This window comes from Myxocyprinus asiaticus, chromosome 2, assembly GCF_019703515.2.
Source record: "Myxocyprinus asiaticus isolate MX2 ecotype Aquarium Trade chromosome 2, UBuf_Myxa_2, whole genome shotgun sequence".
NCBI lineage: Eukaryota > Metazoa > Chordata > Actinopteri > Cypriniformes > Catostomidae > Myxocyprinus > Myxocyprinus asiaticus.
The window spans coordinates 43,028,988-43,052,458 of NC_059345.1; the positions used below are offsets into that span (position 1 = coordinate 43,028,988).

The 23,471-nt window shown below is 40.1% G+C and overlaps 1 protein-coding gene across 1 annotated transcript in view; it reads right to left on the bottom strand.

Annotated features, from left to right (window-relative positions):
• Window positions 1-23,471, bottom strand: part of LOC127451665 (vacuolar protein sorting-associated protein 35-like) — a 63,421-nt gene that overhangs the window by 4,832 nt on the left and 35,118 nt on the right. Inside the window, 6 exon segments of the mRNA XM_051716519.1 lie at window positions 943-1,086; window positions 8,416-8,655; window positions 8,882-9,061; window positions 14,446-14,568; window positions 14,962-15,117; window positions 18,319-18,526. Coding sequence (XP_051572479.1) covers window positions 943-1,086; window positions 8,416-8,655; window positions 8,882-9,061; window positions 14,446-14,568; window positions 14,962-15,117; window positions 18,319-18,526 — 1,051 coding nt within the window.

Sequence of the window (23,471 nt, forward strand, 5' to 3'; positions counted from 1 at the left end):
GAAAAATGCTATCAGTTTTTTGGGAAAGGCTGTACGTGTGGAAGCTACTACTGAAGAAGTTCCGTTAAGCATGGTTGCACAATTATATGTAAAAATAATTGCAATTACAATTACAGCTGCTGCACATAACCATTTAGATCTCCTCCCGTTGCATCAAAATGTTCTATTTAAAAAAAATTGACAGCAGGTTGAGCATTGTATTCAATCACAGTGCATGTGTATGTATGCATTTTTAAAGCAAGCACATAACTCATGTTTTATCGCAGTGGTTTATTGACAATTGAGTACACGGTTTTTCGCTGCTGTCCGGGATGCATCAGGATGCTTGAGACGGATCTTTTAATCAGGTGTAAATAGGACCAGAGAGACAGAAAGCAATTAAGAAAGATGATTGGAAAAAAGACACCATTTACTAAATAATACCCTATTTATAATGGTACGATAATGACAGATCACACATGGATGGAAATTATGTAAATGCAGTGCAAGAATTTGTTTTTGTTTTGTCCCATTTATTTCCACACGTAGAGGTCCTTGTCCTTGGATACACCTCAAATGACAAGAGCGACCTCTGTAATGAGAGTAAAATGACAGATAGGCACACCTTGGGTTTATCTGTGTGCGTGTGGGCTTGTGATTCTTCTCAGCCTGGAAGCACACAAATGTACCCTGTGCCCCTGATGTGCTCAAGCAAGTCCTGACTCAATCTCCCCCAAATTGAACACTGATACAAATGCTTCCTTCCCGATGTGTGTGATTTAGGTATAATCTAGTCCTGCCTATGCCAGACAAAACTGTGGAACTGAGAGTGCGAATGAGTGAGAGATGAGAAGAGAGATCAGAGGAGTGGCAGAGCAAAGAACACAGGTTAAAGAACAGCAAGCAATAAGAGGTGAATAGAGTGAAGGAGAATGAGGGGTAAAAGATCATCTCGGGTCATACCGCATCATTCTCTCGCTCATAGAAGCAGACGTATCTGTTGAGGATCTCAATGAAGAGTTGAACTTGCAAGGATGGGTCCATGCACTGGTTGGCAATCTTCAGAGCCTTCTTCAAGCATTCCATCACTCTCCTCCCATCACGGATCTGACAACAGCAGAAAAACAAATTCAAAGAGGTTTCACTTGAGATTACTGTGAACTGCCAAAAATGATACTGTTTCATCTTGGCGAAATCACTGAAGCAAGCTCTTTGTGTTTCAGTATATGGGGTTAAGAATTGGATTGAGAAGCTTTGTTGTTAGGGGCAACACACACCTCCCTAAGACATGCTGTGGAGTCGAGAAAAGGAAAACAGCATGCTCTTCTCTCTCCACATTCATTTACGAGTCACAACAACACTCTCTACTGATCCTAACTAAAAGAAAATAAAGACAAACACCACATAAGGTCTATATTATTTAGCGATATTTCAAGGGGGGCTGATGTATCTCTTATTGATCCCTGCAAAGGACTATATCAGCCTTTTCACTGTATCTGACAAACAAAAGACCAAAAATTAATCATTACCAATGGTGAGTTAAACGGGGGCTGTGTGGAGTTCTGACCATCTGTGGATGTGGAATTTTCTCATTGGATTTGAAATATTTTATGTGATGTGATGTATTCATGCAAAATTATGAGCGCCAAGTGAGAAATATCAATGGATTTTGTCTTAAACTTTATTGTAAATGCCTGCTATTGCTGTATATTGGACATTATAAATGTACAGTGCATCCGGAAAGTATTCACAGCGCTTCACTTTTTCCACATTTTATGTTACAGCCTTATTCCAAAATGGATTAAATTAATTATTTTCCTCAATTCTACAAACAATACCCCATAATGACAATGTGAAAGACATTTGTTTGAAATCTTTGCAAATTTATAAAAAAAAAAACAACAAAAAAAAACACATGTTCATAAGTATTCACAGCCTTTGCTCAATACTTTGTTGAAGCACCTTTGGCACCAATTACAGCCTCAAGTCTTTTTGAGTATGATGCTACAAGCTTGGCACACCTATTTTTGGGCAGTTTCTCCCATTCTTCTTTGCAGGACCTCTCAAGCTCTATCAGGTTGCATGGGGAGCGTCGGTTCACAGCCATTTTCAGATCTCTCCAGAGATGTTCAATCGGGTTCAAGTCTGGCCACTCAAGGACATTCACAGAGTTGTCCCGTAGCCACTCCTTTGTTATCTTGGCTGTGTGCTTAGGGTCGTTGTCCTATTGGAAGATGAACCTTCACCCCAGTCTGAAGTCCAGAGTGCTCTGGAGCAGGTTTTCATCAAGGATGTCTCTGTACATTCCTGCATTCATCTTTCCCTCGATCCTGACTAGTCTCCCAGTTCCTGCTGCTGAAAAACATCCCCACAGCATGATGCTGCCACCACCATGCTTCACTGTAGGGATGGTATTGGCCAGGTGATGAGCGGTGCCTGGTTTCCTCCAGACATGACGCTTGCCATTCAGGCCAAAGAGTTCAATCTTTGTTTCATCAGACCAGAGAATTTTGTTTCTCATGGTCTGAGAGTCCTCCAGGCGGGCTGTCATGTGCCGTTTACTGAGGAGTGGCTTCCGTCTGGCCACACTACCATACAGGTATGATTGGTGGAGTGCTGCAGAGATGGTTGTTCTTCTGGAAGGTTCTCCTCTCTCCACAGAGAAATGCTGGAGCTCTGTCAGAGTGACCATCGGGTTCTTGGTCACCTCCCTGACTAAGGCCCTTCTCCCCCGATCGCTCAGTTTGGCCGGGCGGCCAGCTCTAGGAAGAGTCCTGGTGGTTCCAAACTTCTTCCATTTACGGATGATGGAGGCCACTGTGCTCATTGGGACCTTCAATGCTGCAGAAATTTTTCTGTACCCTTCCCCAGATCTGTGCCTTGATACAATCCTGTCTCTGAGGTCAACAGACAATTTCTTGGACTTCATGGCTTGGTTTGTGCTCTGACATGCACTGTTAACTGTGGGACCTTATATAGACAGGTGTGTGCCTTTCCAAATCATGTCCAATCAACTGAATTTACCACAGGTGGACTCCAGTCAAGCTGTAGAAACATCTCATCTAGGGCTGGGTATCGCCTGACACCTCACGATATGATATGTATTGCAATACACGTCATGATTCAATATATTGCGATACATCACAATATCATAATTTGATTTGATTACGAATCCATTCCAATTTCAATTCCAATTCATTTGGGTATATTTCAGTTATATATTGATGTCTGATGAAGCGCATGTAGCTCAAAACATCACGTTTTTGTCTCTTGGTGAGCTCATTAAATTGATTTGGAAGTAACAGTGTGCCAACTATGTTGTGTGTTTACATTATATGAATACACAAACAGTTTAATATAAATATGGATACTTGGATCTCAAGTATCGATAAAACATCATGAGAAAATGTATTGCGATATACTGATATCTGATTCTATAGACACAGCCCTAATCAAATCTATAAATTTCTACTACCTATTTGCTGAATTACAGTTGTTATCATATTACAAACTACAAATACAGTATTAATAATAAATAATGATAATCATAACATATACTGAGTGAATATTAATCATGAATTTCATTAATTTCATCTGTCTGCTCAACAAAATCACACACAGTAATGTAATTCTGAGGTTTGGTAGCAAACCTTTGCTAGCTTCTTCCTTTACCACAAATAAAATCCATTGCTAACAAACTGGCACTAGATGGAGAAATACAACCGTTGTATGCGAATGTCAGAGACAGTGAAATGGCGGCTAATGTCAGTTAAAAGTTGACACCCCCTTCTAATTAACAGGTTTGGCTATTCCAGTAGTTTTTGTAAGGACATATCATATGGTGCATTCACATCATGTCAGACTTACCATAATTATGAGATTCCGACTTCAAGCATTAACATCTTTGTAGAACTCGTAATTACAAGTTGTATGTAAACTCGGAATTCTATGAAAGCTCCAACATTACAGTCGTGACGCCATATGAAAAGAACCAATATTATATGGCAGCGGCCTCAACAGTTAAAGGTAGTGAACACATATTTCTGTTTGATTTGCCATTTTATTATGCCATCGTTACCTGGAGCATTTTATTTTGTTCTTAAACATTTAGCAACAACATATAGAGGTGAATTAATGAATTAATGCAGTGATAAATATGTTGCTGTAATCAACAAAGCCATTTTGGCATTAAGAGTGTTATCACAGAAAATACATAACTTCCAAGGTCGCAGGACATGAACGGCTCTGAGTAGAACCTCCATGTAGCCACCTCATACAGTTACAGTAATTCTGACATGACGTGAAAGCAGCGCAAATACTACTGCCACAAAGTGACATTCTAGAGAATAGTGCATTTTCAAATTTGTTGCAACAGTTTGGGGAGTACATTTCTGTTTCAGCATGACACTACACCGGACGTGTCTGTTGACGCGAAGCAGTGGCTTGAGGCCGTCTACACTGAAAGCGTTGAAGTGAACATTCCAAGTAACGTGCAGACAGCATAGACCAATCAGCGTGAACTCGAGTAATAAAGGGGCTGGAGTTGTTCAGCAGCTCGTCAGCAACAGGAAGGGGGGGATATGTTTACTGTCGGTGCTACGCATTGCAACGGATGCTTCCAGTGTAGACAGAGTCATTAATAAGAATGGGAAAGGTATACTTTATGCGATGTGACACGCCGCTTGTGTCCGTTGTAGACAGGGTGTGAGAATGGCCCTGTGCACAAAACAAGGTTATATAGCAGCAAAGGGAGGGATTCATGCGCATGCTTTTGAAATTAAATGTTCAACAGGAGACCAGAGCATCAGACAGGTCGCTTTTTTCACAGATAGGGCTGGGTAAGTCTGCTTTACATTATTTACACATGAGAGTGATGGAGTAATACAAAAATACAGAGAGTAATGTGTCCCAAACAAGTTAAACCGAGAAGGAACATGTTATTAAGGGATGCTGTTAGGCATAACCCAAAGCTGAGTTTAGTTATTTGAAGTTGCAGAGCAATGTTGCCACTTACCACATAATGGAGAATTAAATTGATGCACGGTCAAATGTATGCGTATAATGACTATTTAAAAGGGCTCAAAATGTGGCTCATCCAATTAGATTTTAATATTATCTGTTTTATAATCTTAGATTTACTGTTTTCAGTCTTTTGTTTATAACTTGTGTAATGCATAACGTGAAGTCGCACTGATGCCAGAACTATTTAACAATACCTGGACTCACTTATTATTATTCTTGGGGATTTTAACAAAGCAAACCTCACACGTGAACTGCCCAAATAAAACAGCACATTACATGCCCAACCAGAGACAGAAATATACTGGATCATTGCTACACAACAATAAAGGATGCATATTGCTCTGTCCCTAGAGTAGCTTTGGGACTCTCTGATCACTGTCTGGTTCATCTTCTTCCAACCTACACACAGAAACTAAAATCTGCTAAACCTGTAGTAAGGACTGTAAAGAGATGGACCAATGAAGCAGAGCTGGAACTACAAGCCTGCTTTGACTGCACTGATTGGAGTGTTTTTGAGGCTACAGCCACAGACCTGGACGAGCTCACAGATATTCTGACATCATATATCAGTTTCTGTGAGGATATGTGCATTGCTACTAGGACTTGCTTCACATACAACAACGACAAACCATGGTTTACAGCAGAACTCAGGCAGTTTCGTCAGGCCAAAGAGGTTGCTTACAGAGCTGGGGATAAGGTCTTGTACAATCAGGCCAGGAACACACTGAATAAGGAAATCAGAGTGGCTAAAAGGAACTATTCTGATAAGCTGAAAAACAAGTTTTCAGCTAACAACCCTGCATCAGTGTAGAGTGGCCTAAAACAACTTACAAACTACAGGACTCCTGCCCCCAACACTGTAGGGAACCAACAACTGGCTGACGACTTGAATGTGTTCTACTGCAGATTTGAAAGGCCCAATCTCACACCCCACACCCGCTCTGACCTTCACTTCAAACAAACACCAACAACTCCTGCAACCGCCCTCCTGCTACTCAACCTGCACTTAAGATCTGTGAAGAAGAGGTGTGCCGTGTCTTCCGAAAATAAAAGACAAGGAAAGCACAGGGCCCAGACAGCATTACACCCGCTTGTCTAAAATCCTGTGCTAACCAGCTGGCCCCCATCTTCACACTGATCTTCAATAGATCACTGGAGAAGTGTGAAGTCCCATGCTGCTTCAAACACTCAATCATCATTCCTGTCCCAAAGAAACCCAAAATCACAGGACTTAATGTCTACAGACCTGTCGCTCTGACATCTGTGGTCATGAAATCATTTGAGAGACTGGTGTTGGCCCACCTGAAGGACATCACTTGACTCTTTCTAGATCCCCTTCAATTTGCTTATCGAGCAAACAGGTCTGTGGAAGATGCAGTCAACATGGGATTGCATCATATCCTGCAACATCTGGACAGACCAGGGACATATGCAAGGATCCTTTTTGTGGACTTCAGTTTGGCTTTCAACACCATCATCCCAGCTATACTCCAGACTAAACTACACCAACTCTCTGTTCCCATGTCTATCTGTCAGTGGATTACCAGTATTCTGACGGACAGGCAGCAGCTTGTGAGACAGCGGAAACTCACTTCCAGCACCTGTACAATCAGCACTGGTGCCCCCCAGGGATGTGTGCTCTCCCCACTACTCTTCTCCCTCTACACCAAAGACTGCATCGCCAAGGACCCCTCTGTCAAGCTCCTGAAGTTTGCAGACGACATCACAGTCATCGGCCTCATCCGAGATGACGATGAGTCTGCATACAGAAGGGAGGTTGAACGGCTGGCAAAACAACCTGGAGCTGAACATGCCCAAACGGTGGAGATGATTGTGGACTTTAGAAGGAACAAACCAACACTGACCCCCCTCACCATTCTAAACAGCACTGTAGCAGCAGTGGAGTCATTCAGGTTCCTGGGCACTACCAGCTCACAGGACCTGAAGTGGGAGACCCACTTTGACTCCATTGTGAAAAAGACCCAGCAGAGATTGTACTTCCTTTGCCAGTTGAGGAAGTTCAAACTGCCACAGGTGCTGCTGATACAGTTCTACTCAGACTCTGTCCTCTGCACTTTAGTAACTGTCTGGTTTGGTGCAGCTACGAAATCGGATATCAGAAGACTACAAAGGACAGTTCGGACTGCTGAGAGGATTACTGGTTGTCCCCTGCCCTACCTTCAAGAACTGTACACTTCCAAAGTGAGGAAAAAGGCTGGAAAAAATCACTCTGGACCCCACTCACCCAGCCCACTACTTTTTTGCCTTCTGGCCGATGCTCCAGAGCTCTGAGCACCAGAAGCATATATATATATTTGTCTTATTGTGTATTCTATATATACTTTATTTTCTATAAAATGTTCATATTTATTCTATTTTTATTTATTTTATTTTTTACTCTCTCTGTCTTGTCACTATATTGTACTGTTGTGCACTGGAAGCTCCTGTCACAAAAACAAATTCCTTGTATGTGTAAGCATACCTGGCAATAAAGCTGATTCTGATTTATTTGTCATGAAAAATCACGTTTTGGTTTCAAATAAAAAAAAAGAAAGAAAAAAAGATCAAATAAAAATGTTCTTTTCATTTGTAAAGTATTTATTTCACTAGATTATCCAAAAACAGGCATTATCATATGAGTATTTAATAAATACATTTTTGTTTGAATTTCCAGCAAATATAACTAACTGATACATGGGTAATTGACAAATAAGGTTGTTTGAGGTAAAACAAATAAAAGTAAAAATCTTTTAAAATCTAGTTTAAAACACATGTCAAGTTTTGTTTGTTTGTTTTTGTTTTTTTATGAAAAGAAAAAGGCAAAATATCATATATTTTGTTAAAACATTCTCAGTCTTAAGGGTCTAAAGAGGTCCTCTTTATTTTATGGTTTTTGTCAACATGTTGGTTACACCACATGACAAAAAGTTTTTCAAATTTTAATCTTATTTTAAAATACAATTGTTCAACTGTTTATTTTAAGAAATATTAATAAAAGAATATTCTGCATTACTCATGTCAACATTTCTTTTTTTTTACGAATTTTAGTTTTTAATTTCTGTATTGATTTTTCTGTGGTGCAGTGGGCTGTGCTGCAGTGCTCAGGACGTATAAGAGCTGTCTGCTCACGGGGACCCAGTTTCGAGTCCGACCTGGGTCCAACTCATGATCCAACTCCTCTCTCTCTCTCAACCCTACTTTCCTGTCAAACTCTACTGTCCTATAAAAAATAAAGACCCCAAAAAAAACTAAAAGTCAATATGACTTACAAATGAACTAAGAAACTTAAAAAAATATGTTATCTGCAATCCAATTACAACTTGAGGTCATTCTGATTCACAGCCACACAGTAACAACTAGCCTAATTCGAACACCAGATATCACATTGGCCCTTCTTATAATATGTGTACTGACCTCTTCTCCGCCCTTGTCAGTGTTGCGTCCAGACCAGAAGAGGTGGGCACAGATACTGACAGCACGACACTGGTCAGGTTTTTTCAGCAGTTTTGAAGCAGCAAGCGCACACTGAGTACGCAGAGGCTCGTGGTTTTCTTCGCTGAAGCACCGCGTACGCTCAAACGTGCCAATGATAAGGGTGATGGCGGCCAGCTGAGCCTTTGAGTCGCTGATCTCATCCTCATACAGAGAGAATGCCTTGGGACATACAAACGCACAAATGAAATAGCACCTTTCCAGAACAAATGTTTTGGTGCAAGAATGAGACACTAAAAAGTAATTCTTTTCTGATCTATTCTTCCTCTCAGGCTATTGTTGTATCATTGTGAATAGTAATGAATGTTAAAGAAAAAAATAAAGAATTCACGCACATTTGACATCTCGATAGTGACCTATCTGGCGTGTAATCAAAATGCTTTTCTACCTGAGACATGAACTCGTAGGCAACGGTTTCATGGTTCTCAAAGCCAATCTCTCCAGCTGCCAGAGCCCCCTGGAGAAAGAGCCTCAAAGGTAACTCGGCCAGCTCTGCTTTGATCAGAGCACTGATGGTCTGATGGGCGAATGAGAAAATCTTCTGACATTTCTTTTCCCATTTATCATCCTGTGGAAAATAAAGATTGACATCTCTTCTATAATAAACTGTGATTCACATGTGAGTGCATTTGAGTAAGTGTGACAATATGACAGATGACGGCTGTGCAAATCAGTCAGTCAGTCATTTTTATTTGTATAGCACTTTTCACAACACAGATCATTTCAAAGCAGCTTTACAGAAAATCATGCTTTAGCAGAAAATGAAAATGTAATGTCTATAAAGTCTTAGAGTCATCATTGTGTAGTTTGATTAAATATGATTGTATATTGTGTTTAAAAATAAATAATTAAATAATAATTGTATTTAGAACCCCTGTGAGCAAGCCAAAGGCGACTGTGGCAAGGAACACAAAACTCCATAAAATGTTGGTTAATGGAGAAAAATAACCTTGGGAGAAACCAGGCTCACTGTGGGGGCCAGTTCCACTCTGGCTAAACAACATGAATATAATGCCAATATTAGTTATTTGTGTGCAGTGCAAGTCATGCTTTAAAATATGTAAACTAAGTAAGTGTTAAGGTCCAATGTTTAAAAAAATATTTTTTATGAACTGTAAGATTTATGGCTAATGTCTTTGAAGTCCATCCTGGATTAGCTGCAGAAGTCACATAGATGCATTGTCCTTTGTTAGTTGGCTGATGAAGGCTTTTGTTGACAATTAATTGATAATCTATGTATTCCATTTCAAGAGTGTAGTCCATCAATAGACAAAGATGATGCAAGCAGAGATCAATGAGGTGCATCACAGTTCAACTGGCAGGTCATTTTGGTGAGGTTCGGTGGGGTCCATCCTAAATCCAAGGTTCAGGCAGTGGCATATGAAGTATCCGTGTCTTACAGTTGGAGTTGGCATCAGTTCATCCTCTAAAGTCCATCATAAAAGACTGAAGTGATGTCTGGCTAGTACCTGCTGTAGTTTGTCATCACCACTCAGAGACACGTAGCAGTGGAATCCAACACCAAGCAGGAACGGAGCAGGATCTGGCCGGCTCTGGTAACCTCGGGATATGAATCAAATGTAAACAAATAGACTAATATTAGCGTAGATGCCATTCAATTTATTGCAGAGTTATAGATATTAGAAATGTTTCTGAGAAAAGTTTCTGGTTCCGGCAGACCTAACTAAAGCAGCCTAATTGTGAGTTGATGAGTGTGTCTGCATCCCGAACGGTATTAGGGAGACTATTCCATAGTTTAGGAACCAAATAGGAAAAGGATCTACCTCCTTTTGTGGATTTTGATATTCTAGGAACTATTAACAGGCCAGGACATAACAGTACATCCATCGAGAGTCAAATTATATTTTAGCGGCTTATTTTTAGAGGTTTTTGGTCCAATAATTAGTACCTCTGTTTTGTCGGAATTGAGTAGAAGGAAATTTCTGGCCATCCAATCTTTGATTTCATTGATACACTCTGCTAATTTGGAGAATTGTGAAATTTCGTCGGGTTTAGAAGAAATATAAAGTTGGGTATTGTTGGCATAACACTGGAAATTTATTCCACGATTTCTGATAAAATCTCCCAGGGGAAGCATGTATAAGGAGAAAAGCAGAGGCCCTAAAACTGATCCCTGTGGCACTCCATACTTTAGTTTGATTTGACAATTCATCGTTTACACATATAAAGTGGTAGTGATCCGTTAAATAGAACCTAAACCATGCTAATGCACTAATGCCAACATACAGTAATTCTCCAGCCTATTCAAGAGAATGTCATGATCTATGGTGTCGAAGGCAGCACTAAAAGATCTAAAAGCACTAGAAGAGAAATGCAGTCGCGATCAGATGATAAGAGCAAGTCATTTGTAACTCTGATAAGTGCAGTCTCTGTACTGTGATGGGGCCTAAATCCTGACTGAAATTGTTCATATATACCATTAATCTGTAGAAATGAACATAGTTGGGAGGACACTACCTTTTCTAGTATTTTCGACATAAATGGTAGATTTGAAATTGGTCTAAAATTAGCCAATTCTCCAGGATCAGGCTTCTTAATAAGCAGTTTAATAACTGCCATTTTAAAGTTTCTTGGGAAATGGCCTAAGGATAGTGAGGAGTTAATAATATTAAGAAGAGGTTCTGAGATTACAGGGAATACCTCTTTTAAGAGCTTAGTTGGTATTGGATCTAACATACATGTTTGACTTTTGATTTTTTGATTAGTTTTGTTAGCTCTTCATGACCAATGACAGCGAAGGATTGAAGCTGCTCGTGAGGAAAATTATGAGACACTGTTTTCTGAAGTGCTGTGACTGTTGATTGCATAACTCCAATTTTATTTCTGATAATTTCTATTTTATCAGTAAAAAAAAATCTATTAGTCATATAAGTAAATACTATTATGCTGCGACGGAATATCTGGTTCAGTCGAGGCTTTATTCCTAACCAATTTGGCCACAGTACTGAATAAACACCAGGATTGTTGTGGTTATTTTCTGTGAGTTTGCTAAAATATGCTGACTCAAAGAGAGTTGAGAATATCGATACATGCTAATCCAAATGTGTCATTTTCATTATCTATGTGAATGTTGAAGTCACCAACAATTAAAGTTCTATCAACATTAACTACTATATCTGATACAAAATTCACCAAGGAAATTAGAATACGGCCCAGGTGTTCTATACACTGTAGCAAGGGCAAAAGCCGACAGAGTTTTTTTATTTATATCTGACGGTGTCACATTAAGCATTATTAGTTCAAAAGACTTAAACTTGTATCCTGTCCTCTCAGTAACACCAAAAACATCACTGTAAATTGTAGAAACTCCTCCTCCTCGACCCTTCAGACGAGGCTCATGTTTATAACAATAACCTGAGGGAGTAGATTCCTTTAAACTAACATATTCATCCGGTTTAAGCCAGGATTCAGTCAAGCAGAGCGCATCCAAACTATGATCTGTAATAATTTCATTTACAATTAGTGCTTTGGTTGAAAGAGATCGGTTTAGTAGCCCTACCTTTATATGATGTTTATCTTCAATTATTTTGTTTTCTTCAAGTTTGACCTTAATCAAATTTTTTCTAAATGATTTAGTGAGGGGTTTGTGTTTGGTAGTTCGGGGAACAGACACAGTCTCTATATGATATCTAGGTGATACTGTCTCTGTATGTTATAGTTTAAGTGACCTAAGTGACGTCTCAAGGCAGCTAGCAGACGTTCGGATTAAACAGTTTGTCTGCTTCCTGACCTGGGCCCCAGTTAGTCAAATACTATCACTATTAAGACTATGAGCCAAATTACTAGAGAGAAGAGCAGCACCTTCCCTGGAGGAATGGAGTCTGTCTCTCTTTAGCAGGTCAGGTCTACCCCAAAAACTACTAAATCCTATGCTATTCTCCAGACACCACTCAGACATCCAGCCATTCAGTGACACTAATCTACTATAAACCTCGTCACCACGACGAGCAGGGAGGGGGCCAGAGTATATTACAGTGTCTGACATCATTTTTGCAAGTTCACACACCTCTTTAACATTATCTCTAGTGATCTCCGACTGGTGAAGGTGGACATCATTAGTGCCAACATGAATAACAATTTTAGAAAATCTACCTTTAGCTTTAGCCAGCACTTGTAAATTTGATCTGATGTCAGATGCCTGAACCCCCGAAATGCATTTAACAATAGTGGCTGGAGACTCTATTTCCATGTCCCCTACAAAAGAATATCCTATAACAAGGGTGCTTTCAACATGGTTCTCAGTGGGTGCATCACTGAGTGGGGAGAATCGATTGGAAACCCTAAGAGGAAGGGGAGAGTGATGTCACTTTGCTGAGCAAGTATTCTGCCGAGACGTCACCCAAACGCCCTGCTGCGGGGGCTCTACACCTGGAACCAAAGTGTGTGTTGCTCGCTGTACTACCCACATTGGAAACAGTATCTACCGGCTTCTCTTTCTCACTGACCTCCACTAGCGTTCGGACTCATTAATCTTCTCTGTCAGCCTTACTAATTTCTTACATTTATCACATGTAAATGCTGCACTGCTGATGGAAGAAGCTATAGTAAACATGCCACATGCAATGCAGGAAGAAATAACATGAGCGGATGCCATGACTTACCACAATTGTTTTTTGTTGTTATGGTTGTTCTTGAGCAGTGAGGGTTTGAGATCCATATGGTTCTATGTTTTTCCTGATCAGCAGAGGTTTGAGATTGATGCAATAATCCGTGCAAACCACAGAGGAGAAAACGAATGCACTAAGTCGAGACGTGAGATGTAGACAAGCGGAAAAAAAATAAAATATAAAAGAGAGAAAACGGGAGCACGAAGTAAAACACACGCAGTTGAAACAGTAAAAAAGTGGAAAAAACCAAAGTACGCGGTTAAATGGTAAAGGATAAAGCAATGAATGTATAAGAAGGATAAGCAATGCTAAGCAGACAAGCAAGCTACAAACACAGACTCGTGCAGCGTGCCGGCAGCAACCGTAACAGGAAGTGAGAAATATACTTATATACAAATATACTTCCATGAGAAATAGACGGTGCATTTTCATTTCCTGAATATGGATGACATTTTCATTTCCTGAATATGGATTATCCATATCTGCCAACAGAATTCATTTAAAAGCTTTTAATTTGTGGCAGAACTGATTTTATTAAGCTTTTCAAAAAAGAGCAAATTAAAGTTTAACCATATCTGCACAAGACAAATGCAAGTTTAATACAAATGCTTATCACAGTTTCCATAAATTATGCTAATTAATTTTTAATTAAGATAACATTATCTGAGGGCCTGGGTAGCTCAGCGAGTAAAGACGTTGACTACCACCCCTGGAGTCGCAAGTTCGAATCCACGGCATGCTGAGTGACTCCAGCCAGGTCTCCTAAGCAACCAAAATGGCCCGGTTGCTAGGGAGGGTAAAGTCACATGGGGTAACATTCTCATGGTCGCTATAATGTGGTTCTCGCTCTCTGTGGGGTGCGTGATGAGTTGTGTGTGGATGCCGCGAAGAATAGCGCGAAGCGTCTCCGCGGTAACGCGCTCAACAAGCCACGTGATAAGATGTGTGGACTGACGGTCTCAGACGTGGAGGCAACTGAGATTCGTCTTCCGCCACCCAGATTGAGGCAAGTTACTACACCACCATGAGGACCTCGAGCACATTGGGAATTGGGCAATCCAAATTGGGGAGAAAAGTGGGAGGAAAAAAAAAGATTTTTTTTTCACTTGCTTCCGTTTATACTGTTCTCTGTGCCGTTGCCGAAAGCCCATGAAGAGCGTTTCAAATCATTAACTTATCAGGTTCCATTTCAGTTAGGATGATGTCTGTAAAGGTTGCTGTCTACATAGACAGTAAAAGGCAAGGCAGCTCAATAGGTTTTGGAACAGAGCTAAGGTGTTGTTTTATGGCAGAGGGATGTTTCCTGATTGAATGTGGGACATACCGAGGAGGAGTTCTCTTTGTAACGGAAGGCCAGTTGATAAGCAGCGAACACCAGCGGGGGTAGAGTGTGCCGAATTCTCTGGTTCCCCCCAGCACCAAAGTGTTTCCTGGCTGTGTTTAAAATCTGTGGGAGGCATGAATCCAAAAGAATAGATTAATCTATTTGAATAATTCATTGAGCAGCATGATGACCTCATCAACTGATTGAATGCTAAATGAATCACCTTTCACTGGAAGCTAATTAGACCAGCTCTGGCTTTTCTGATGTAAATTACTGATGTTAAAGAATCATAGCATTGTCAATCATTTGTTTGTGATATTCCATCAAGGTGATTACTTCTGTTTAGTATCCAGCACAATTGAAATGATCAAAGAAATATGTTGTCCCCCTTCCCCCCAAATATGGAGCACTTAAACAGAGTGCATTTTTATAGAGCACAGCAGCTCCTTGAGTAGTCTAACAATGTTCTGCTCTGTTATCTGATGAAAGGAGGAGCTAAGAGGAGAGGTCATGTACCAGATACTGCTGGTCAGGGTCGTCTGAATGCAGCAGATGAATAAATCTGCCCACTAGACTCTGTTCGTCAGCAAAGTCCTCAGGGTCGGGATCCTCAGCTGGTTGATCTGGTTGGTCCTGGATCAGTGTAGAAACCAGGTTCAGGATCACATCAACCTGTGAGGAGAGACAATGAGATCTTGCCTGGAATGCAGGGGGCAAATAGGGTAGAACAGAGACACTGTGGAAAATGCTGTTCATTGTCAACATCTTGGTATTTTACTGCCCCTAAAATGACACCAAAGGACCTAAATACTTTTCTTTCACATCCATTGTAGAGATCTGAATTCAGGTGCCAGTAATAGAAGATGGATTCTCCAAGTAATAATAGATCAAAGGTGTTAGAAAAGTTGTTGCTTTCAAGCTTCAGTCTCAAAGTCTAACTTAGTTGTTAATAATAGCAAAATGTATGAAACCTTAGTCTGGCTTCCATCCTCTATGTACTGCAGCACTGAAACAGCTCTTCTTAGTGTCCTCAACAACCACCTTCTCTCCGACTCAGGCGAACTTAATATTCTTCTCCTTCTTGATCTAAACTCAGCAATTGACAGCATCTGCCACAATACACTATTCACTTGACTTTCAGCCATTGGTATCATAAGTAAAAGGCAGAAATTTGTTATATTTCAGAGACACTAATCCTCCACCACTCCAATAAAACACGACATCCTCTAGGGTTCAGTGCTCGGTCCACTTCTTTTTATAGTCCACATGCTTCCATTTGCTTTCGAACCAACTTATTTACTTTTGATTTGTCTTGTTTTCTGTAATTAATTGCTCCTCATGCTTTCTTATTTATGAAGACAGTGGAGCTCACATAATTACTTCTTCTTTGAGATGCTGTAGTGGATTGTAGGCAAGACTGAGGTTCACTGTAATATATTTTTGTCTCTGCCCACTCACCAAAATATAATTAAAAAGGATGTTGTCAGAAATTGACTCACACGATGGTTTGAATGATCTTGTTCATGATATGATGTACACTGCCTGGCCAAAAAAAAAGTTCCCGTTTGGATTTAAATAAACAGAAACTTAAGAGCCTATGATTGGATCATTGTTGCAGTGATAAATATGTTTCAGCTGGCAACAATTATTTTAACCCAAACTGATGCAATGTGTAGCTTCTCATTTCTTAAACAACCATGTCAGAAGACATATTCCATGGTCGTGGAAAAGATGTTACTGTGTTTCAGAAGGGGCAAATTATTGGCCTGCATCAAGCAAAGAAAACAACTAAGGAGATTGCTGAAATCATTGAAATTGGGTTTCAAATTGTCCAACGCATTATTAAAACCTGGAAGGATAGTGGTGAACCATCAGCTTTGCGGAAGAAATGTGGTCTGAAAAAAATCTTGAATGATCATGATCAGAGATCACTAAAACGCTTGAAGTCACAATATATATATATATATAAATAATAATCGACAGTACAACTCACGGCCATGTTTAATAGTGAAATTATGAGCATTTCCCGATGCACACTGTGACGAGAACTTACAGGATTGGGACTAAAAAGCTGTGTGGCCACAAGAAAGCCACTTGTTAGTGAGACTAATCGGAAAAAACTACTTCAGTTTGCTAGGGAGCATAAAGATTGGACTGTGGAGCAATGGAAAAAGGTAATGTGGTCTGATGAGTCCAGATTTACCGTATTCCAAAGGGATGGGGGCATCAGGATATGAAGGGAAGCTCATGAAATGATGCACCCATCATGCATAGTGCCCACTGTACAAGTCTCTGTAGGCAGTGTTATGATCTGCGGCTGCTTCAACTGGTCAGGTCTAGGCTCAGCAACATTATGCGGCAATAAAATGAAGTCAGTGGACTAACTGAATGTACTGAATGACCAGGTTATCCCATCAATGGATTTTTTTTCTTCCCTGACGACACAAGCATATTCCAGGACAACAATGCCAAGATTCAACAGGCTCAAATTGTGGAAGAGTGATTCAGGGAGCATGAAGAATCATTTTCACACATGAATTGGCCACCACAGAGTCCTGACCTTTAACCTCATTGAAAGTCTTTGGGATGTGCTGGAGAAGACTTTACGGAGTGGTTCGACTCTCCCGTCATCAATACAAGATCTCGGCCAAAAATGAAAGCAATTCTGGATGGAAATAAATGTTGTGACGTTGCATAAGGTTGTTGAAACAATGCCACGACGAATGCGTGCCGTAATCAAAGCTAAAGGCGGTCCAATGAAATATTAGACTATGCAACCTTTTTTTGGCCAGGCAGTGTATTATTCACTGCTGAAGATTTCAAGACACAATTTTCCAGGATATTGTTTATGCCCAACAGGTGTAATACTTAACAAATAAGAGGTCAAGAATTATATTGTGGTTGATGATGTTTTTTCTGGCGTCGGTCTGCTGCTTTTTTTTTTTTTTTTTTTTTTTTTTGTAAGTCTACATGCTTCCATTTGGACAAATTAGATCAATGAATTCATTAAATAATTGTAATGCCAATGACATCTAAAATATCTATAAGCTATAGCATTTAATTTGTTATTTATGTCTCCCTCTGATTCATGTTGTTTCCATGCTGTATCCACATATTGTCTTTCGATCAATCTTGTTTTTTGCATTTAATTGCTCTTCATGATGTTTTCTTATTTATTATGCTCTGTAAGGCAACCATGGGTTTTTACATAAATTAAACAATAGTACTGTTATTATCAATATAATAAGTGTCATATGACTAGATGTTTTACATGGCCAGTTATTCAAACAGTGCTCTACTTAGACTAAAGCAAACAAATGGCTTTAAATGGTTCCTCACTGTTATGTAGTCAGTGCTCTCTTTTTAACTGCTCACAAAATGAGTGGGTGAAAGAAAACATGGTGTTTTGGCACAGTCCTTTGGAAAGGCCAAAGCAGTTCCAGCATTATTGGAACAGAGGAATATCAATAAATTCCTCCCTCTGTGTGATGGCCAGAACCAAATGGTGCTTGTCTGAATATCAGCTGACATTTCCCTAAAGAGTCATAGATTTTAAGGAGACTTAACAATGCTCCTTTAAATTACAGGTGGAGAGAACGTCTGGGCTGGTTTGAAACAGCATTTAAAGCCAAAAGCAATCAAAAACTTCAACAGTGCTTTAAACCCACGGCACACAGCGTAATGTGTAAAACTGACACCATTACATGTTAACCTGTTAGTCCCCATTTATTAAAGGAGCAAATCAGAGCAAATGACTCAAATGTAGGTTAAACAATCCCATTTTTGAAAAGACATATTGCGTTTTCTGTTAAGATGCGCAAATACATGACAAACAACCATATTCTTCTCAAAATACTGTATGTGATATAATACCTGATCTTGGGCCACTATGGTGGTGTTGTAGTCCAGTATGTTGCTGAGCACATAGCAGCTCATGCTTTTGCGTGACTCATAATCGAAGTATTCGAAGAGAGGTGGAAAATGCTTGAGCTGGAGCACTGTGAGGATGTTACTGTATGTGTCCACAGGGATCTTTAGGAGCCTGGTCAGCTCCTTAGATACTGCGCTGCTAGTGGCAATGCTGAATGAAAAGACACGAAAGAAGTCAACCAGTCAAAAACAGAAGCAGTAGTTATGAGTGGTCTGATTACTGTGAGGGAACAGCTTTGGCCACTGGTATTTTAAAAGGTAGGTGGCATATACACAAAAAGGAGTTTCAGCCTATTTATTCAGTAACTGCACACCTTATTTTTTGTAAAATCGAGGCAAAATAGTGCAGTTATGTGCTACAATGACCACTGGCATTTCCAGCGAAAAGTTTAACTTTATGTAAATGAGCAGCAACATGATGCAGCAACTACTAATGACTAACTGAATTTACATTAATTTTCAACATAACATTGCAATATGTTTATCAAATTAAGTGCTTTTATACAAAACCCTCACAGCACAATTCGAAACAACACTGGAGATATTTTTGTCAAATGAAGTGCTGCACAACAGAACATCACAGATGTGTGATATTGCTTTAAAAGGAATATTCTGGAGGAGTCGTGTGGCGCCGTGCGAGGGTCGGACGTGTGAACAGCGAGCTCTGCGCACTTTGCTAGATTTAAATTATTTTTGTGTCATAAACCGGTGAGATTCGATACACCCTGTTCCATAACTGTTCTATGAAGTCAATATGTCAAAGAATTCAAAATCCTCGGGCTCTGGAGACATTAAAAGACACTTACCTGCTCAAGCTGATACCCCTGACGGGGCCGCAGACCAGGGACTGAGTTTGGACAGTGCGGCAGGAGAGATTTAACGTCAACTGTCGAGTATGTTGGTGATGCTGACGAAGGTTGTAGCGGACTTGGAGGATTTTGCTGTAATACGTCGAACAATTACGGCCATGGAGACAAAATTCTCTGAGTTGGTTACAATAGAGGGGGACGTCGAGAAACGGATCGATTATCTTGAGTCATCGGAGAGGGAATTAGCTGCTAAACAGCTAGCGACCAAGGCAGATTTGCAGTGCGTTTGGGAAAAGTTGGAAGACCTTGAGAATCGTAATCGGCGAAACAATGTCCAAATTGTTGGAATTCCTGAGAATGAAGAAGGCCCAGATATGGTGAAATTCCTAGACGAGCTCTTCCCAAGTCTGCTCGACATAACAGGCCATAAGCTGGAAATTGATCAAGCTCACAGGGTTCCAGCTCTGAGATCCGTGGAGGGAGACAATCCCCGATCAATTCTGGCCAAATTTCTGAGATCATCCGATAAAGGTCTCATGTTACATGACGCAAGGAGTAAAGGAAGGCTTTCTTGGAAGAACCACAACATTTTCTTGTTCCCAAACTTTTCGAATTCGATAAGAGAGAAATTTGATAATTTCAAGGAATGCAAGAAACTCTTACATCAACGGAAGATCGCTTTTGCACTGATGTTTCCAGCCAGATTGAGAATAGATACTAAGGATGGCCACAAAGTATTTACTTGTCCACAACAAGCATTGTCCTTTATAAAGTCAAGGGAATGAGTAAATCATTGTGTGGCGCTCGCTTTGCAGCAAAGTGGACCTGACTAACTGAACATTCACTTGACCGTCCGAGGAAAATGGGCACCTTCTTTGTTTCTTTTTGTGCTGGTTCCGCCTAGCGGCTGGAGTTTGTTTTGTGGAATAACACTCCTTCGGGATAGTTGTGGATGAATCTGCACATTCTTTGTTTTGTGGAATATTTTTTTGCAGGACATTGGAATGATTAGGTCATCTGCTGCACTTATGAAACAGCTGGCTCACTGAACATTCGTTTGACTGTCTGAGGAAATTGAATGTTTTTTGTGTGTGTGTGTGTGTGTGTGTGTGTGTGTGTGATGGTTCCTCTAGAGGCTGGAGCTTGTTTTGGGGAGGAACACACCTTCGGGACAGTATGTGGGTGAATCTTCACGTTCTTTATGTTTATTCTACCTATTGGCTGGAGTTTGTTTTATAGATTTTCTTCTGTTATATAATTCTGTCTCACAAAATTTGTATAGAAGCACTGGACTTGAGTAATCCAATAGCAAAGTTGACACGGGGGCTCTCGTAGGCGTACATGGACTGTTTGAGTTTAGAGGGATGAACACTGGTTGGCACTGTCGTGCGCTGGGTTAATGCGCACATTTTTCTTTTTTCTGTTTGTTTGGTTCGGGGGGAAGTTGATTGTTGCACTAATGTTGGAATGTGGTCTTTAAAATCTTGTTTTTGACACACAATCTATTTTTTCTAATATGTCAAAATGTCAAATGTTAATATGAGTGGATTGTCTCTCTCCATGTGGAATGTGAATGGGTTGGGGCACCCCATAAAAAGAAGGAAGGTTATTTCTCTTCATAAACGTAAGAAATGTGATAGTATTTCTTCAAGAAATGCATCTTTCCTCACAGGAAGCTGAAAAATTTGGGAAGATATGGTGTGGACATGTTTTCTTTAGTGCTGGCTCAAGTAAGATCAAGGGAGTGATTACATTGAGAAGTAAACATCTACAATTCAAATGTCTCAAACAGATTAAAGATAAATTAGGAAGAGTCATTATTGTTTTAGCAGAAATTCAGGGGCAAAGGTTGATTTTGGCTAATATTTACGTACCTAATGTTGATGAGCAGGGCTTTTTTATAAATCTTGAAGGGATGTTGCAAGCCGCTGGCACCCCTCATGATATAATATTGCGAGAAGACTTTAATCTTTTGATGGACTCAGTCTTTGATCATAGTGAAGCAAAAGTGTGTAAGCCCCCTAGAGCAACATTGACGCTTCACAGGATGTGTAAAAATCTTGGTCTTACAGATATTTGGAGACTTGTAGGGACTATACTTTTTTTTTTCATCAGTCCATAAGATTTATTCTACAATAGATTTCTTTATAATATCTAAGTCCCTCATTTCATCTGTTGTGGATTGCTCAAGTGGAAACATCTTAGTCTCAGATCACACCCTGGTGAGTTTAGAGGTATTGCCAAATACGGAGAAAAAGAAATCATATAGTTGGCGCTTTAATGTATCCCTTTTGCAAAATCCTGAATTCCAACAAATGTTAAAGGCTGAAATCAATGTGTATATGGAGACCAACTGGTCCCCAGTGACCTCTGTAGGCATGGCTTGGGAGGAACTTAAGGCAGTTCTTAGGGTCAGATCATACATTATGCCTCATTCATCAAAAAGTCCAAAGCACGAGAACTCATGGAGTTAGAAGGGAATATTAAAAGTGCCGAGGCAGAGCTGAAGCGCTGAATGTCATCTGATGGCCACAGAGAATTGACCCGATTGAAATACAGATATAATACTATTTTGTCGCGAAAGGTGGAGTTTTGGCTATTCAGGGAAAGACTGTCATACTTTGAGTCGGGGGACAAAGCAGGGAAGCTTTTGGCTAGATATATAAAGCAGAGAGAGTCTTTTTCTACCATTCCCTCTGCTGGTGGTGAAATTTTTACCTCGGCTATTGATATTAATAATGCCTTTAAAGAGTTCTATATTGATCTTTATAGTTCCATGTCTTCGTCTACTGATGAAGATATTATAAACTTTGTGGGACCATTAGATCTTCCTAAACTGACGACTGAGCAAAAAAATTCTCTTGATTCTGAGATAACCTTGGAGGAGCTTGGCAAGGTAAGTAAGGCCTTGCCTACAGGCAATTTTTTTAGATTTTATGCTATAGAATTGGCTCCACTTTTGCTAGAAGTTTATACGGAATCATTAAAGAATGGAAAGCCTCCTCCAACCATGACACAAGCCCAGATCAGTCTGATACTTAAAAAGGACAAAAATCCAAGCGAGTGTAAGAGTTACCGTCCAATTTCCCTGATCCAGCTAAATGTTAAAATATTGTCAAAAATTCTGGCTAACCAACTGAGTAAAGTTATGACATCTTATACATATAGATCAGGTGGGGTTTATTCGGGGACGCAGCTCTTCTTTTAACATTAGGCGCTTCATCAATATCATGTGGTCAGTGGCGAATGATCAGACTCCGGTCGCTGCCATCTCACTTGACACCGAAAAGGTGTTTGATATGGTAGAATGGGATTATCTTTTTAAGATTTTGAAAATATATGGGTTCGGGAATACTTTTATTGGATGGATTAAGTTACTTTATAGACACCCAGTAGCAGCGGTACAAACAAATGGATTAATTTCAGAATAGTTTACTCCTGATAGGGGCACCCGGCAGGGTTGCCCTCTTTCCCTATTACTGTTCTGTCTTGCCCTGGAACCAATAGCAGCCACGATAAGAAGGGAAGATGATTTTCCAGGGGTGGTGGTGGGAAGTATGGCACATAAGCTTTTGCTTTACGCTGATATTTTATTATACATAACCGAACCCACTAGATCTATGCCTTGCCGCCACAGAATTATTCATTCCTTTTCTAAGTTCTCAGCATACAGAGTCAATTGGTCTAAATCCGAAGCTTTGGCTCTGACAGCGTACTGCCCAGTAATGGCTTTTCAGCTGGGTGCCTTTCAGTGGCCCAAACAGGGCATTAAGTATTTGGGCATTTTATTCCCAGCAAATTTGTCTGATTTAGTTAGAGTCCATTTTGACCCCTTAATAAAAAAAGGTTTTCGAGCGATGTGGGCAGGTGGGCTTCATTACATTTATCTATGATTGGGAAGGTTAATGTTATTAAAATGAATTGTATTCCAAAATGTAACCACCTGTTACAATCTCTCCCTGTAGATGTCCCCCTCTCTTATTTCAAGCAATTTGATAGCATAGCAAAATCCTTCATTTGGAATGGTAAGCGTCCCAGATTACATTTCAATAAGTTACATAGGCCAATTGACAAAGGTGGGCTGGGCCTACCCAAGATTTTGTTTTATTATTATGCATTCGGTCTCAGACATTTGGCTCATTGGTCGCTTCCACCTGAGAGAGCCCCTCCCTGGTTTTGTATTGAACAGGAAGTTCTTTCCCCTATTACATCATTGCAAAGCCTTTCTATCAAACTAACTGGAGAAGTTACACCCTGTTGTCTCGCATTTGCACTCGGTGTGGACAA